This window comes from Gracilinanus agilis, chromosome 1 (assembly GCF_016433145.1).
Source record: "Gracilinanus agilis isolate LMUSP501 chromosome 1, AgileGrace, whole genome shotgun sequence".
NCBI classification, from domain to species: domain Eukaryota; kingdom Metazoa; phylum Chordata; class Mammalia; order Didelphimorphia; family Didelphidae; genus Gracilinanus; species Gracilinanus agilis.
In genome coordinates, this window is record NC_058130.1 from 435386101 (window position 1) to 435405563 (window position 19463).

General features: G+C 32.9%; 1 protein-coding gene across 1 annotated transcript in view; it reads left to right on the forward strand.

Moving 5' to 3' along the window:
• The window catches only part of TENT4A (terminal nucleotidyltransferase 4A), a 94299-nt gene that overhangs the window by 62973 nt on the left and 11863 nt on the right, over nucleotides 1–19463 (forward strand). Inside the window, exons 7-9 of the mRNA XM_044681892.1 lie at nucleotides 10097–10225; nucleotides 13713–13926; nucleotides 18179–18305. Coding sequence (XP_044537827.1) covers nucleotides 10097–10225; nucleotides 13713–13926; nucleotides 18179–18305 — 470 coding nt within the window. The remainder of the gene's footprint in view (nucleotides 1–10096; nucleotides 10226–13712; nucleotides 13927–18178; nucleotides 18306–19463) is intronic.

The window sequence follows — 19463 nt, forward strand, 5'->3', positions numbered from 1 at the left end:
TAGAGATCTGAAAAGTATACTATTCTGTGCTCACCTAATTTATTTATAGTTTCCTTCTTTATATTCTTTATATTCTTTCACCCATTCTTAATTTATCTTGGTATAGGGCAGTGGTCCCCAAACTTTTTTGTCCTATTGCCTCCTTTCCAAAAAAAAATTACTTAATGCCCCCTGGAAATTATGAAACTATTGAACTCAGAATAGAATGTAATACAAAAAAAGTGTGGCCATCACTGCCTCCCTGGATTGCTGCAGCACCCACCAGGGGGCAGTAGCGCCCACTTTGGGAATCACTGGTATAGGATGTGAGATGTTGATCTAGACCCAATCTCTCCCATATTATTTTCCAGTTTTCCCAGCAGTTTTTGTTAAATAGTGGGTTTTTGTTCCAAAAGCTATGTTCTTTGGGTTTATCATAGACTGTCTTGCTGAGGTCACTTACCCCAAGTCTATTCCACCGATCCTCCCTTCTGTCTCTTCGCCAGTACCGTATTGTTTTGATGACTACTGCTTTATAGTACAGTTTAAGGTCTGGTACTGCCAGGCCACTTTCCTTCATATTTTTTTTTCATTATTTCCCTTGATATTCTTGGTCTTTTGTTCTTCCAAATGAACTTTGTTATAGTTTTTTCTAATTCAGTAAAATAGTTTTTGGTAGTTTGATAGTTATAGCACTAAATAAGTAAATCGATTTGGGTAGGATGGTCATTTTTATTATGTTAGCTCATCCTTCCCATGAGTTATCAATGTTTTTCTAATTGTTTAGATCTAGTTTTAATTGTGTGCAAAGTGTTTTGTAGTTGTGTTCCTATAATTCCTGTGTTTGTCTTGGCAGATAGATTCCTAAGTATTTATATTGTCTAGGGTGATTTTAAATGGAATTTCTCTTTCCAACTCTTGCTGCTGAGATGTGTTGGAAATATGTAGATGTTGAAGATTTATGTGCGTTTATTTTGTATCCTGCAACTTTGCTAAAGTTATTGATTATTTCCACTAACTTTTTAGTTGATTCTCTAGAATTTTTTAAGTAGACCATCATATTATCTGCAAAGAGTGAGAGCTTGGTCTCCTCACTTCCTATTTTAATATCTTCAATTTCTTTTTATTTTCTAATTGCTACTGCTAGTGTTTCTAGTACAGTGTTAAATAATAGATGTGACAATGGACATCTTTGTTTCACTCATGATCTTATTGGAATGCTTCTAATTTATCTCCATTGCAGATGATGTTTGTTGATGGTTTAAGATATATAATGTTTATTATTTTTAGGAAAGGCCCTTCTATTCCTATACTTTCTAATGTTTTCAGTAGGAATGGGTGTTGTATTTTGTCAAAGGCTTTTTCAGCCTTTATTGTGATAATCATGTGATTTTTGTTGGTTTGCTTGTTGATATGGTCTATTATGTGGATGGTTTTCCTAATATTGAACCATCCCTGCATTCCTGGTATAAATCCCACCTAATCATACCGAATAACCCTTATGATCACTTGCTGGAGTCTTTTTGCTAGTATCCTTTTTAAGATTTTTGAATTTATGTTCATTAAGGAGATTGGTCTGTAGTTTTCTTTCTGTTTTTGATCTACCTGGCTTTGGGATTAGTACCATATTTGTGTCATAAAAGGAGTTTGGTAGAACTCCTTCTTTGATTATTATGTCAAATAGTTTGTAAAGTATTGGGATTAGTTGTTCTTTGACTGTTTGATAGAATTCACTTGTGAATCCATCTGGTCTTGGAGATTTTTTTTTAGGGAGTTCTTTGATGGCTTGTTCAATTTCTTTTTCTGATATGGGATTGTTTAAATATTCTATTTCTTCCACTGTTATAATTTAGGCAATTTATATTTTTGTAAATATTCATCCATATCACCTAGATTGCTATATTTATTGCCATATTATTAAGCAAAATAGTTTTTAGTGATTGCCTTTAATTTCCTCTTCATTAGAGGTTAGGTCTCCCCTTTCATCTTTGATACTGCTAATTTGGTTTTCTTCTTTCCTTTTTTTTAATTAGATTAACCAGCAATTTGCCAATTTTATTTGTTTCAAAGCATCAGCTTCTAGTCTTATTTATTAATTCAATAGTTCTTTTATTTTTGATTTTATTAATTTCTCCTTTAATTTATATGATCTCTAATTTAGTTTTCATCTGGGGATTTTTACTTTGTTCATTTTCTAGTTTTTTAAGTTGCATGCTCAATTCATTGACCTCTGCCCACCCTAATTTGTTAATATATGCACTCAAGGATATAAATTTCCCCATTAGTACTGCTTTGGCTGCATCCCATAGGTTTTGATAAGAAGTCTCATCATTGTCATTCTCTTCAATGAAATTATTAATTGTGTCTATGATTTGTTCTTTAACTGATTTTGGAGAATCATATTATTTAATTTCCACTTAATTTTTGATTTGTCTAAACATATACCCTTACTAATTCTTATTTTTATTGCCTTATGATCTGAAAAGAATACAATAGTTATTTCTGTTCTTTTGCATTTGTTTGCCATGTTTCTATGCTCTAGTACATGGTCAGTCTTTGTGTATGTACCACGGGTTGCTGAAAAAAAGGTGTATTCCTTTTTGTCCCTATTTATTTTTCTTTACATATCTATTAATTCTAATTTTTCTAATATTTAATTTACTTCTCTTACCTCTTTCTTATTTATTTTTTGGTTTTATTTGTCTAGATCTGATAGAGGAAGATTTAGGTCTCCCACTAGTATTATTTTACTATCTATTTCCTCCTTGAGCTCTGCCCGATTCTCCTTTATAAATTTGGATGCTATACCATTTGGTGCATCCAAGTTGAGTACTGTTATTTCCTCATTGTCTATACTGCTTTTTATCAGCATGTAGTTACTTTCCCTATCTCGTTTAATCCAATCTATTTTTACTTTGGCTTTGTCTGATATTATAATTACAACTCCTGCCTTCTTTTTCTCAGTTGAAGCCCTATAGATTTTGCTCTAGCCATTGACCTTAACCCTTTATAAATGCTATTATTCTGAATTATCAGAATTAGAAATTTAAATATCAAAGTTTTATAAAAATTCTGATGTTTACAGTTAAATAATTTCATACTTTAATCTAAAATCTCACAGATGTGGATCTCCAAAGTATAGGACAAAACCCCTCCATACCTGCATATTCTGTGACTTTTATCCATAAATTCTCCATGGAAAATCTGCTGAAAATACTAGGGGTCATTCCCTATATTTCTTGATGTTGTTTGGTTACTATAAAATAAATAAATCATCTGTTTGAGAGAACCAGCTTTCAAGTCAAATAACTTGGATTCCCCTTTCGAATCTATTTTTTTTTCCTTTTTTTTCTTTTTAATATCTCAGCTTCCAGAAGTTCATTTTGCTTACAGGTATTTCTTGCCCAATATTTTCTTCCTTAACTCTCCACTCCTCATTTCTGATTATTTCTTTGTTGAGTTAGTTGTATTTTCACACTAGATTGTATGTGTTTCACCCTCCTTTATCTGTTTCAGTTAAAAGTAAGGTTCGTTTGATTCTCATGCCCCACTCCTTCTTCCATGGTTGCATACTTTTCTTCTTATCCATCTCAATTATGAAAAAGAACAAGTTCTGACACTTTTCTTTAAAAGGTTAATTCTTATACTCACCCTTATTTTCCTAGTTTTTAAATACCCAGGAAGGGACCAATCCACCCCCAGGACCTGTACTTTTCTCATTTAAATCCTTAAATACTCATTAAAAATATTAAGGTTCTGAAGAGACACTTGTTTCATCTCCTCCTGTTATGATTTTGGTGTTACATTATCATAAAGCCTCTCTTTCATTTGCTTATATAAATTACCTTTAACGGTTTCTCTTAACTATTGTGATGGAACTTCAAAATTCCTTCTTAGCTCTAGTCTTTTCTTCAGAAATGCCTGAAAATCCTGTTCCATTAATGGATTTCCACCCTCTAATAGAATGATACTTATCTTTGATGGGTAAGTTATTTTTGGCTGCAAGCATATGTCTTTTGCTTTTGCAATATTGCTATCCAAGATCTCCTTTCATCTACATTAGGAAGTTCCAGGTCATTTTGGGATTCTAGCTTTCATCTTTGGTACTTGACCTGTTTCTTTCTGTATGTATTTGTTCTTTGATGTGGAATTTGGCTGGCATTCCTAGGACTTTTCCTTTTGGAGAGTTCTTTCATAAAGTGATAGGTGGATTCTGCTTTCACTTTTTCTTCTTGTTCTACTAGATCTGGGTAGTTTTCATTTTTTATTTCTTGAAATATATATTTTAAAAATCATGGATTTCAGAGAATGTAATGATTTCTGAATTCTCTGTCTTTGACCTATTTTCCAAGTTAGTTGTTTTTAGTAGAAGATAGCAAACATTTCTCCCCTCACCAGTCATTTTATCTCCTTTTAATATTTCTTGATATTTCATGGAGTTATTAATTTCTGTCTATCTTTTCTGGTTTTCAAGGTGTCTGTTACTGGCCAAAGTTTGCCACTTTCTGTTGTAAATTATTTATTCTCCTTCCACTTCTTTCCTCCAGAGTTTCTGTCCAGTTATTTAAAAAAAAACCCCTCAAATCCTTAAGAGATTAAAAAACCAAGTAAACTAGGTATTTATAGTTCTCATGGGAAATTAATTTTTCCTTTGAGTTTCTGCCTGCATTTATTACAGTTATTCTCCTTTTGGAGGCTCTCTAGATTAGCAGAAATTTTGGGTTCTGATTAGTCTTCATATCCATCTCATCAGTTACTCATCTCTTCAGTTTTAGTTTCTAAAATTGGGCTTTCTGGATTAGGTTCCTCTTTTGCTGCATTTTTGAGTGGGAGTGGTTGCCTTTCTTTGTATAGTGCTTAACATAGTGCCAAGTACATGGTATAGACACTTCATATTTATTTAATTGAATTTAATAGCTCAGAGTTCATCACCAATTGGTCTGCCTACTATCAGTTCACCTCTATATTTACCTAGTTGCTAATTGCCAGTATTTCACTTGAAAACTTTGTTATAAAGAACCTGCTACTACTCATGCTACAAGGAGGCATCAAAATAAGTCTTGGTAGGGCTCCTATGTTCTCTTTAAAGAAGCAAATGAGATAATGGAGTTAGCTCCATCATAAGATACTAAGAAACACAATTATTACACATAGTAATTTCTGATTATTTATGATAAATATTTATAAAAAGACTACTATATAATTAGCCAAAGCTTTTGTATTAAGCCCTATTTCAGAGGATGAGAACATATAGAAACTTTTCTAAGAACTCAATAAACCCTCTCAATTAAATAAACATATACTTTAATGCTTGGGGATTTGTATATTTGTATAAAATTAAAATTAGGGGAAAACATAGAACATTGTTGGAAAAATTATATCAGAATAAGAAACAAAAGGAAAAATACTTGTATACTGTCAAGAAGACCATGAAATTGAGATTCATTCTATCTCTGACAAAATGTTTCATACGTTTCTTATTATGCCAAGAGCCAATTCCTTGGGCATGGCCAACTGAAGACCATTTAGTAGGAGTAGTTGATCCTTATTACTGATATGTAGTAAGTTAGTTAACTTGGCTGGAGCATGGAGTTTGACACAACAGTAATTTCTTAAAATAAATGTGTCAGAACACAAATAAGAAAAACTTTCAGATATTTAATTTTATACATTTACATCTTTAAATAATTATTGGCCACTATTTGTCCCATGTTAATTCCTCCTTTTATTCATTTTATTGCCTTTACCTCATGTACTACCCTCCTCATTTTGCTCTGTCTCTGTTTCTCTTTCTACTCCCTCTTTCCTTTTACCCTTCCTCCTTAGCCCATCACTCCTCTTTCCCCGTTACCTCCTTATCTCCTCTTTTCTCCCTCTTCCTTTTTTCTTCCTTTTCCATAGCTACCAAGAAAGTCTGCTTTTGCAAAACTGTTATCTCTAGTGCAAAAATTTTATCCTTAAAGTGCCTTCATTGGGGAGTATTTTCTCCTTAAAATGGAACGTAACAGTAAGGACAATTGATGAGGTGAAGATAAAAGGATTCCTTTTCCTTAAACCTATCCTCTTTTCTTAAGTTTTTTTAAGTGCTTTTTTCTTCAACTGATCTCATAATACCTCATAATCTAATTAACTATATATTCTAGTTTATTTTGTATTATATTTACCTATGTCCATGTTTTCTCCTTTATACTAGATGATAAGCTTCTTGCAAGTAGATCTGTGTTTTTAAAAACATCTCTCTCTTCCAATACCAAACAGTGCATTACATAGAGAAATAACTCAATAAACAAGTGAAAGTATTATACTATTTATTGTAAAGGATATAAGAATAGAAAATGTGGTTTCTGCCTTTATAGTTTAGAATATGATTTGAGGCTGAAGATACATATGTAAAAGCCAAGGGCAAGATTTGCTTCTTTGGGCCCAATGACTCTCCCTTGCCTTATAGAAGTGCCAGCCACCCTTTCTATCTCCGTTAAACAATTTCAAGTTCTAAATCTGAAACTTAATGGAAATATTAAATGTATTGAACATCTTTCAATCAGTTGCATATTTGATTCTGGTGGCCTCTCTTTGATTACCTTTACTCTGACTCCTTAAGGATTCCCTTAGTCAAATATACACTGGACTCTTCAGAAAAGACTTATCTTAGGAGTAGCTCTCATATTTATTTTGAACTTTTGTGTTCTAAAATGTTTTCAGGAGCAGTAAGAACTTTTAAAGAGTAGGGGAAAATGTTAGACTTGGTTACCACTAATATTACTACTCATTTTCTAACTTGTAGTGAGTCACTGTTCCTTAGTGAACAGGATTAACAATCATAAATTAAGAAAGGTTAACCAGAGTGATAGTGAACAAGACTCGTATGATTGTATAATTTTTCTGTTCAATGTGTAGTGAAAATGTTAGGAGAGAAAATGTGAATAAATGTTCAAAAAATTCACATTATATATTCTTGCTTTTTTTGAAAGTCATAGTGTAGTGAGAAGAGGGTTGAATTTGGGTTCTCATCCCTCCTATGAAATATCTCAGCTTTATCACCATGGAGAAGTGATTGAGCCTCAGTTTCTTAATTTGAAAAATGGGGATAATCCCTATAATATTTATCTCCTGGGTTCTTAGTAAGGTGGTGATAGGGAGATCTAATTAAATGAAAGGTCTTAGTATATTTTGAAGGACAGTGACATTAGACTGAAACCAAAGGACAAACATAAAGTTTGGAGGATTTTGAAGTTAGACATTCTAATCATGGCAGACATTTTAATCATGGCTTGTGCATATATGATTAGAGTTAGAATAAGCTATTGGGAAAACAGTTAAGGCAAATAAATTCAGCTAGGTTTATTTAATAGAACTCTGAGGTGTCATATTAATTTGAATGTTTTGTTCTAAAACTTCAGCACCATCTCCTGCCCTTACAATGTGGCACTAACCCTGTATTCTAAAAAGTTTTACTAGTAGGGTCTATGCTCCAGCAGGTCTTTGAAGAAAGGCTCGCAGATGATCTCTGGGTGTGTCATTGAAGGTCCTACATAGGTTCTTAGTCTTCCTCTAGAAGTGGCTGACCACTCCATAGTGATGTTTTTCAGAAATAGCTCATTAAACCAGTTTTTCAAGGACTTGTGACTGTATTGCAGAGGAGATTGCTCATACTAGTGAAATAAATCACTGATCCTTGAAAAAGCATGGAAATAGATAGTTATTGATCTTTTTGGAGTATGTTTAGACAGAGAACTACCTCGAATGACAGAGAAGACACACCTTATTGCTTATCTTGGCTGTGGCAGTGTATCTGAATTGTATGACTTATCTTCAGAGGAGTGAATATATATTTCAGTGGGAAATGAATCTATGAAACTAAGTTAAATTCAGTTAAACAAATATTTATTACATACCATATGTAGATCATTGCTAGGCAATAGGGATAAAAAAACAAAGAAGTCTTTGCCTTTAAGGAACTTATATTTTCCTGGAGTCTTACATGTATAGAGAGATAAGTAATACAAACAAATTTTAAGAGGTAATAAGCAGGTAAATCAGAAAAGGCCTAGTGTAGAAGATTCCATGGTACTTTAGTTGTGTTTTGACAGAAACTAAGGATTTTAAGAAACAAATAAGAAATAAAACATTCCAGACATAAAGGGATTGCCTGAGTAAAAGCATGGAGATGGGAGATGGAATATTATATATATAAGGAACAGCTGATAGATTAGAAATAACAGCTAGGAAGTGCTTGTATGACTGACTATATTACTGGATTACTACTACCATCTTAATCCTTTTTAATCCAGAAATTTTTAACTTCAATTTTGTGAGAATACATGAAATTTTGTAAGTCAAATTAAAAAAAGTGGCTTACTTTGCATTCAAATTTAAAGTATATCTCTTTTGGAAAAGAGATTGTACCTATATTGAATTAATCATTGAGTGTTAACTTGTTGTTGTTTCAAACACTGATATTAAATATATTTAATTTTTAAGTGTGGGAACCTTTTTTCTTAATATTAATGCTCCTAACTTATTTTTCAGAGCTTAGAGCTATACACTTCTAATAAATTTCAACATTAGTACTCTATAAGAAAATATTTATAACTTTAAAATTATTTAGTAATTAAGGGTTTAAACTTTACAAAAACTAAAACCCAACTCTTTACTTATTTAGATTGCATACAAAATAAAGATGTTTACAAAGAATAAAAATGGACAGATTATCCATTTAAGTGGTTCAGAATTCTACCCTCTAGCACAGGGGTCAGCAACCTTTTTGGCCCTGAGGGCCATAAACGCCACATTTTTTAAAATGTAATTTTGTGAGAGCTGTACAGTGCTCACAGTGCGTGCTCCTGTAACAGTGCGCACTCCTGTAACAGCGCCTGAAAAAAATTGACTTTATGGCTCCTGCAGAAAGAGCCATACGTTGCAGACCCCTGCTCTAGCAAGTTAACATTGGGTAATGTAACCATGACCAAATAGATATCCAATAACAAGATATCCAGTGTTAGGAGGCTCTGGAACATTTACTCCTAAAGAGGTGAAATCAATTTATGAAGATTTTTTTCATATGCTATAAAGAATATCAATAAAATATTTCATTATAGGCATTTGTATTACTTGACTATGTTTGTTATGTTTTCAGTTTCCTTTTATTAAAAAAAATCTTATTGGGATTGATTGGGCAGGAGATGGGCAGGAATAGGGATCCAAAATTTTTAAATGAGAAGAGAACAGAAGGAAGGCCAGAAGGAATCACAGGAAAGCAGAATAGTTTTAAAAGTTGCATGTTGAACTTATAAAGACTATAGTTAAAAGTAAAAGCAATTTTCCATAATAGAGATTCTCAGTTTCATGTATCAACTCCTACTGTTCTATGATTTAGATGGAAATTGTTGTTTTGGTATTTGTTATTTAAGTTTAGTTTTTTTCTCATAAAGAATATATATTTGTCTGTGTATTTAAAATGTACAGAAATAAAGAGTGCATAATGGGATGTGAAATTTGTTCCTATCTTTTAAAGTATATGTATTTAAAGAATTTTATAAGTTCATAATTTGTCAATTCATTGTTTTTATATTTATTATATTTGATTAAATTTTAATTTAAAAGTTTTATTATAAGCAATAGAGACACTTTTATACTGAAAGGCATTTTACTGAAAATACTTAGCCTCTCGTAGAATTTACATTACAACTTCTTTGTAGGCTTGGGAGAAATGTGAATCAAATTGACTAGGTTGAGAAAATCCTTAATTCTCTGTATATTCCTTTAAACAAATAGCAGTTTGAGGAAGCTTGGGGAAGATAGATGTAGTTCTGGGGCTAGGTGTCCCTTGAGGAAGAGAGGGGAATTTATTTCTTCAAAGGATATCTTTTCAACAAAAGCTCCTTCTTTCCTCCATTCTTCTCTTGTAGCAAAACAAAAGAAGAAGGTGCACAACTTGTACTTGACAACCCAGCTGGTAAAAAGTAACTTTTCAGCTATATAGATACCTAGGACAGCTCTTAAAGCCTATATGTAATCCATGTGAAGCTTGTAACCTCCTTTATCACCCCCTGAAGGTATTGTAGAATTTGTTTAAAAATATATTAACCATAGTGCATCCATTTTCTTTTCTTTACAGAAATACTCATTGCTGCCTTACTTGATTTTAGTATTAAAGCAGTTCCTCTTGCAGAGGGACCTGAATGAAGTTTTTACAGGTGGAATTAGCTCTTACAGCCTAATTTTAATGGCCATTAGCTTTCTACAGGTAAGTAATTTCTCTGACCAATTTTTAAAGATGAACAAATATACATTTTATATTCTAGTTATCCTCTAATTTTGTTTTATAAGAAGACAAAATGTTTCTGTTCCTTTTTATTCCTAATTACTCTTTATTCTTATTTGGTTTTGGAACATATAGCTTGTTGAATATAAGGCATATGTGTGTGTGTATGTATATGGCTTGTTGAATATAAGGTGTGTGTATATAAATATACACACATACACACACACACACACACATACACACAAACTTGATTTGGTTTCAGAAATGTAAATTTTGACCTATGCTGAGTAATATTAGTTCAAATCTTATTCTGTTTATACTTGAAGCACCTGGTGAAACTTTCCTAAGCCTGGTGCCTCAAGTATTTGGGGAGATCATCCTCTCTTCAGTTCCTGCCCTACCCACACCCACCCTGCTTACAGCTTTAGCAAAGTGGAGCCAGGTGGTATATATCAGGTATAAACTGACTCCAAATAGGAAGAATAGTTTTTTCCTCTACCAGATAATAAAGAGGGATTTTGCTATAATAAACATTATAAATTTTTTTAAGTGCTCTTCTTCTGTTGGATTCAATAAACATTTGTCATCTTTTATGCTAGGTGCTGGGGTTATTTATTAACATACAGTTAAAACAATCTCTGCCCTCAAAGTGCTTATATTCTGCTACCATTGATTTTGAAAATCTTTATTTAAGATAGAATATGGTTATACTTAGTAGATTAATTCAGAATATGATATAGCTCTTCTTTCCTGGTAGAGAACACAAATATCCTTTTATTAAAGGAACTGCTTCATCAATAACATTCTTTTGCTTTGTCCTTGAGAAAACAGGCCTAACTTAAATGCTTTTTTCTTCTCTTTTCATTAAGCACTTTTCTAGGGCAGTTAAATGTAATAACATTTTATTAATGTGTTTACTTAAGATAATAGTATTTACTAATGTAGTTCATTTTATAATAATTTCTTTAAAAGATTTTGAGTTGTAATCTAGTTCAGGGCAGTGTTTTGTATGGGAAACGACATTGAAGGACTGAAGTTTGAATCCCAGTTCTACACTTTCCCTTTATGAAACCTTGGACAAGTCCCTGAGACAATCTGATTCTCACTTTCTTCATTTGCAAAAATGAAGAAGATATTAGATAATCTTGAATGTGTATTTGAACTCTAAATGTTGTGACCTAACACTATCAAAATTGTAGTTTCAGATCTAGAAGTGGAAGAGAACTGAGGAACTATATGGTTGATACTTTAATTTTACAAATGAAGCAACTCTAAGTTCAAGGAGGTTAGACCGCTTGCCCACAGTCACAGGAGAAGCAGGATTTGAATTTAGGCCTCCTGATTCTAGAGATATTCTGTTCCTTAAAATTAAGTACTATCTAAGTTTCTATAAGGCAAATGAGGAAAATTCATTGTTATGAACCCTGTGTTATTCAACTGAACTTCAGTCTTTTAGTACTGTGATAATGTAGAAGACAGTGCTTAGTAGATATACCTACTACATGTCAAACACTGTTCTGAGCTGGGAATACAAAGAAAGATTTTCTTATCTGCCAATTGAGAACATACAGAGTTCATTAAAATGTTCTTAGTTTCACATTATATATGCTTTCCAGTTCCATATATACCTACAGAACATCTCCACTTAGATGTTCTGTTATTACCTCAAACTCTTCAAAATTTTGAAAGACAGCCTGCTGTCATATATAGAATATTGGACAGTGTCTGAAGATCTAGATTCAAATTTCAATTCTGCTATTAAGATGTTAAAGTTTTCTTTCTCTTTAGGAACCTCAGGTTTTTCTTATCATGAAATGTGAGGTTAGATTAAATGATAATATCCCTTCTAGCTCTAAATTATATTTTCTATATTCAAAACTAAATCATTTTTTTCCTGCTACTTTTAAACACTTGTGTGATAACTTTTTCGTCTGCTAAAATAGAAAGCTGACTCATATTTGAATCTTCTATGCCCCATATCCAGGCTGTCACCTAATAATTTTCTTTTAAAATGTTTACTTTTATAATTTTCTTTTAAAATGAGTTTTATTACTCATTTTTCTTGACAGTAACCTTCATCATAGCATTTTTGGATTGCTGCAAAAGCTTTGCAGGTAGTCTACCTTTTTTCTATCCAATGTTGTCTTAAAATCAGGAGATGAAAATCTTAATTTTATATTTCATCATATTACCTAATCAAAGATAATGTGTTTCACATTTTTCTTTGGAAGAGATTGGACTAAGACTACTTAATCTTTTCATATACCAAATATTTGTAAATGATATATAGTACAGAGTATTAATTTATATATGAGTTCATTTGCAAAGAAAAATTTGAGAACTATTTAGTTCTGATTAGTTTCACTTTTTTTGTTTTCTTTTTGACCTTAGGCTACTTAGATTGATCAATTCTTGAAAAAGGAATGAGAACGCTTTAGAATCTGGTAAAGCTGATTTATGTTAGTGTTGTGGTGTAATATACTAGGACAGGGATTATTGTTTATCATCTTTATATTCAGAGAACCTTTTGTAGTGTCTGGTTAGGAAACAATTAATGTTATTTAATTGAATATTATCACATTAGGTAGGGATCTAGTTTTTAAATGCCATAAGCATTGGAATCTTTTGTTTTGTTTTGGAAGTAGTATACAGTGTAGGAAGAAGATAATTGAGGTTTTTAAAATAACTTTTCCAGGAAACGCAGCTTTTAAGATCCTTCCTTCTACCTCATCCATCCCTTCTTGGTTTCCAGTTGTTTAGGTTTAGTGTAAGCTGAATTTTTCTCATCAAAACAAAATGCATGGTAGCCTGAATTGCTACTAATTTGTTTGAATATGGAAATATTCAATTCAGTGTTGGAAATATGCTTTTAAAATTATTTTACATTATTTCTGATATTTCTGTTTTATGTAAAATTGAACTATTTATTCTGGTGCTGCCCCCTCTTGGCTTTACTTTAGAATGAGCAAAAATATTAAATTTGGATTGTCTAGAATTCTGACTAATATACAACATCATTAATTTAGAGCTGGAAACTGAAGTGCAGACAGATTATATGCTCTGCCCAGTGTAACACATGTAATAAGTGGTAAAACTTAGATTCAAACCAAGGTCCAAGTTAGTAAACTATTATCTAGCAAGACCTAGGAATAATGTAATTCTGTTTAAGCCAGTGTATAACTTGGAGTTATCTTATAGACCACAGATAGATGACCAGTTTTGTTATAGTGAAAATATGGTTTAAAATATAAAATTATTCTGAATATAATCTTTGATTTCAGAAAGCAATTTAAATTTTTTCAGAGCCTTAGGATCATTATAAGCACCAATTATTGACTTTGAGAAAAGTGCTGGTTAATAAGAGATTTTAAGTCTTATGGGATGTCTAGAAACAAAAAGTTGATGGTATATGTCATATTTTGGAGGTTTACCCAGATCTGTGCCAAGTAGAAATATGTTTCTTTTGCAGTTGCATCCCAGAATTGATGCCAGAAGAGCTGATGAAAACCTTGGAATGCTTCTAGTAGAATTTTTTGAACTGTATGGAAGAAATTTTAATTACTTGAAAACTGGTATTAGAATAAAAAATGGAGGTGCCTATATCGCCAAAGAAGAAATCATGAAAGCCATGACCAATGGATATAGACCATCCATGTTGTGCATTGAAGATCCTCTGCTGCCTGGTAAGACTGATCACTTAATGCTCTCATTTTCAATGAGTCCAAGCAAGATCATTCTTTTGGAAAGGAACCGTAATCCTCCATTTTTAAATTTAGTTATTATATTACTTGATTATGGAATACTATGAAAATTGTAAAGATTTCTCAGAACTAGTTAATGATTTCCAATTACTGGTCATCTTAACCAGAAAAATATAATGTGCAACATTTGTTCTTTTCCTCCCTTCCTCTCCTCTCCCCTTCTCTTTCTCAACAGGGTGGTAGTACAGACCTGGGCTGGTCAGCCCCTGAGGCAGCTTTGTAACTCTTAGCTTAGAAAGCCTTTACCAATTTGTACCTTGCTTAGTACATACAATCTCCCCTCCCCTCTTCCTGATTAGCTTTAGACTGACTCAGAACTTTTTACCTTGAGTATAATTAGCCTCAAAGCCTCAACCTTCTCCATTATCAGGACTCATAGACATGAGTCCCCATTTTGCATCTTTTTTGCTTTTAATAGATGGCACATTTCAGTCTAAATAATCTTAAAAACAATCCAAAAGATATTTTTAATTTCTCACTTTACACATTTTAAAAATTATAACTTTTCAGAGATTGTGAATTGAAAGATACTTTTACATTTGTGCAGGGCTTAAGATTTATGTGTTGTGTAATTAAAATTTTGTACCCTTAGGCTTCATTTCCCAGAATCCCTTTCTTTTCATCCACACGTTTCATGCTTATGTTGTATAGATAAAAGTTTCTGTAACTCCGCCCTCAGTCTCTCTTCTCCCACTTTCACGGTCCAGGAAATTGCTCTTTGTTCAGGCTATAATTTTCCTCTACTTCAAGTGATTATTAATGAATCTTATAAAATATAATACTTGGAGTATTGGATATTAATTTTTAATCTTACATTTCTGATTTCTAAACTTCATTCTTGTAAGGTATGGATTGTTGCAAATAATCTCTGAGATCTCTTCTGTTTTGAGGATAGGGTATTGTGAGAGTGTTATCATTATCTCCATTTATAAGTGAGGAAACCGAGGCTAAGAGAAGTTGTGACTTGTGTGTAACTAGTGAATGTCAAAACTGAAATTCAAACTTTTTCTTTTTCTGGCTACAAATCTGATACTCTTTGCATTATATTATGCTGCCTCCAGGTTGGGCATCCATATTCTAATCCATAATCTAAGCAGTCTAACTGATCATTTAAAAATATTGTAATTTAGTTCAGCTTTATTAAATGTTATAATACCTATTTAGTATTACTAAATACTTTCTTGAAACTGTTACCATGTAAATCTTAGAGTTTTCTATAGGATAATAAATCACAGGTAAATGTGTAACCATCTACCTCAGATTCTCAGGGAAATATTTCCTTCAGTGGGTTTGTCAAGAATAGCCAGTTATTACCAAGTACAGGAGAGGTGGGGTTGGAAAGGAGGGGTTTTGAGGGCTTCATGTGAGGAGTGATTCTGGCCAGACTATGACTTTGATTTTACTGGGTTCTACTCTCACTACTAGGGACTATAGGTAGAGAGATTCCATACAATAAATTTCCACAAGAGTGATCTTTTTTTCTCACAAAAATGATATTTGTTATATCTATGCAATCTCTTAAGGAGAATTTAAAAAATAAACAACATGTAGCTTGTTACTGTTCTACCTTATTTTCCTGCTAGAGCTCTTTATGTGTGGGGCAACAGCAATACTTGCCATGTAAGCTAAACTAGTTTTTTCTTTAAATATACTGAAAACATCCCAGAAACTTAATTGACTTAGGAGACCAAACCTTAGGCAATTGATATATCTTCCTATTGGCTTGGATACAAAAAGCCAGTATATGAAGAGCCAATATGTTTAACATCTCCAGTTGCAGTCTCATTTAAGTTTTGAGGCCAGTTTCAATTCTAAGCTAATCCAATGGCAAGAATTTCTCTTACCACAAAATATGTGATAGTCAGTTATACAGCATGTAAATTGGAGATATATTTTCTCTAGCAATAGAACTTTAATATTTACAAAAAGCTTTCATCACAGCAGCCTGCTAAGGCAGGTAGAGTATACCAATTATCCCTATTTTACAAACATACTATGAAGTTATACCATTATAAGGCCAAACAAGTAATTAGGGATAATAGTCAGGACCTGTAGCCTGCTTTCTTCTGACTCTAGAATCCCAATGCTCTTTCCATTATGTTATACATTCTTTTTTTTCCTCTCTGTTATAACCTATACCAAACAAGTTAAAATTATTCAATATTACATGCAATTGGGGAAAATGATGACTTATTCAATAATATATTTACAGATGGAATTATAGAGAAAACCACTGCTGGAATATTAGAAATACCTTAAATGAATTCATCAGATAATTATTGAAATACTGATCCCATGTTTTAACTAATCATTTCATCTGCAGCGATAGAAAATGTCATTTTCCTTTGAGTTCACTAGAGATTAGGAATTTTTCACAAATTGAAAAGAATCTGGAAATTATTCATTCAGGCATGAGCAGTAAGAGGAGGATGAAGACTATATATAACTTCATAGTCCTAGACCTGGAAAGGGCTTTGAAAGCTATTTTGCCAATTCTACCATTTTACAGATTAAGAAACTGTGATCTAGGGAGGTTAAATGATTACTCTAGGTCACAGAGTAAATGGCAGGATTGGTATTTAAAATCTAGGTTTTCTCATTCTAAATCCATTACTTAAAAAAAATATTCTTCCATATATCAGGGTGCTTTATATTTATATAGCTTAAATTCTTCATTTATGATGATCGAAGAAGCCTTTTTAAAAAGTAACCACAGGAGGCAGCTGGGTGGCTCAGTGGATTTGAGAGCCCGGCCTAGAGACAGGAGGTCTTAGGTTCAAATCTGGCCTCAGACACTTTCCAGCTGTGTGACCCTGGGCAAATCACTTGATCCCCATTGCCTAGCCCTTACCACTCTTCTGCCTTGGAGCCAAGATGGAAGGTAAGGGTTTAAAAAAAAAATAATCACATATCTCATTTTTATCAAGTATTTGAAATGCTTTTTGAAACAATTTTTGAATTGAATAAAAATAATAAAATGTACTTATTTCTTGTTAGGAGTAAACAAATTTAAGTGAATTGGGGTTTTCAGTGATGGTAATGACCAAAATCTTTTCACAAGCTCTCTACTTATGATTAACCTGTTGAACTATCTCTACTTCATCTCCTTGTAACATTAAGTATTTGTTTAAATTTATTTTAGTAAGCCAGATAACTAAATCATCATGTATTTTTTGATGCAATTACAAGGTAATAAGTAATTGATTTCAAAATGTATAGTACATATCTCCTAAATGAAATCTTTACTCATCTTTGAGAAGTAAAGATTATATATTAGTTAATGCAAACCATATTATTTTTATAAAATAAAATAATTATATCTAGTCAAGAGACTGATTTAAATGAGATCTGGCTTGGATTATAGGATTAGAGTTTAGACTTAAATACTTAAGGCCTAAGAATTTACTAAATTCTGTCTGGTAAATGCCTTGCAGTATCTAATTAGTGATCCTTAAAACTTCAAGGTAGTTTTAAGTTTAGATTCTTGCTTTCAGGTACAATAAAATATCTTCGCTATCATAATATATCAGTTTTCTCCTAATGGGAGAGCACAAAATTATTTGATTAGGAGTCGCCAGTTTTCTTGATTTTGTTTTTATTTTAAATATGTAAAAACTTGATGACCAACTCTCAAGCACCCATTTTCAAGGTAGGAGAAAATGAGTCATAAAACTGATAATCTAAAAATAATTTCTATTTTAATTTAGACCAGTGATTCCCAAAGTAGGCGCTTACCACCCCCTGGTGGGTGCTGCAGAAATCCGGGGAGGCTGTGATGGCCACAGATGCATTTATCTTTCCTATTAATTGCTATTAAAATTAAAAAAGAAATTAACTTCCAGGGGGCTAACAAATATTTTTTCTGGAAAGGGGGCGGTAGGCCAAAAAAGTTTGGGAACCACTGATTTAGACTATAATTAGAGATAAATATATTCAATTATATAATCATTCAGGCACCTTTTCCCCCCATTCATGTCCTTTTGTATGTATGAAAGCCCTGCTATTGGGACCAAGCTTTGAGTATAAAGTAAAGGTCACAGTAATTGTTGCTATAGGTAACTGTGAACTGATTAAAAATAAATACCTTATGTAAAAAGTAAATACAAAAAAGTCATCCGAGTAATTATAATGTTTAAATGCTTTGTAGAGTTTTATAATTGTTATTTCATTATAGGAAATGATGTTGGCAGAAGTTCATATGGTGCCATGCAAGTGAAGCAAGTTTTTGACTATGCCTACATTGTTCTTAGCCATGCAGTATCACCACTAGCAAGATCATATCCAAACAGAGATTCTGAGAGGTAATATGAGTTTTTTTTGTTTTTGGAATTTTCTGGAAAATATTCAGTTACCTACTATATTGCTATATTCCTCATTAACATCTGGAAGACACTAGCTGAAACAAATGTGCTTCCTTACAATAATTTCTTTGACTTACTACAAATTGTTTCCTGGCTGTTAAATCAAATTTTATTTGAATTGGGAAAAGATTATAAGTAGTAGTAACCCTTAAAAAAATGTATTATGTCTAATGATATAGAAGATGCAAACTCTAAATTGTGGATGTTAGCACAACTACCACTTACTTTGGACTCCTTTTTTCTTCAATTAATCCTGCTTTGCTCTTCTCAAATCTTAATCCAATTCTGAGTAGTTATTAGCTAATGATTTTGTTATCTCTACAGGGAGTCTCCAGTTTACCAAAATTCAGCCTATGTAGCAGTTGAACATATGAAGGGGGGAGGTTCTCAGAGTGACTAGAGTCTCTCTCATGTGTCTCTTGTGAATCAACTCCCCTTTTTTTCCTTAGTTTAAAATACATGAAAAGTAATTGACTCAGAGCAATGTTTCTGAAACTTTTTGGTTTCAGGACCCCTTTATACTTTAAAAAAATTGAAGACCCCAAAGAGCTTTTGTTTATTTATTGATATTTAATATGACAGAAGTGAAAACATCTTAATATGAAACTAGTTTTGGTCTTGAGGACCCCAAGAAAGGAGTTCAGGGACCCTCAGGGTTCCCTTGACCACTTTTTGAGAACTTCTGACTTCAAGAATTATCTTAGTGAAATGTAGAGAATTAGTGATATGTTAGTTCTATGATGGTGAACCTATGGCACACATGCCAAAGATGGCACACAGAGATCTCTCTGGGGGCACTCGAGAGCTCCTGGTTTGGTGGGCTGGAACCTGGTCCACCACTGAATGCAGTGGGTGGGGTAGTCTAGCCTTTTTCCATCATCCTAGGGGCTGAGTACACAGGGCCATGCTGCCTTCTGCCCTGAAGCCATGAGCTGCCTCCGGGCCACATCGCCTCCCTCCCGAAGCAGCAATCAGCAATGCTGCACCCCCCCTCAAAGTAGGCAGTCAACCATGCGGGCATGTCCCTACCCAGCTAAGTGAGGAGGCCAGCCGTGAGGGGCACAGAGAGAGGCAGGCTCAGGACCGATAGCCTTGCCT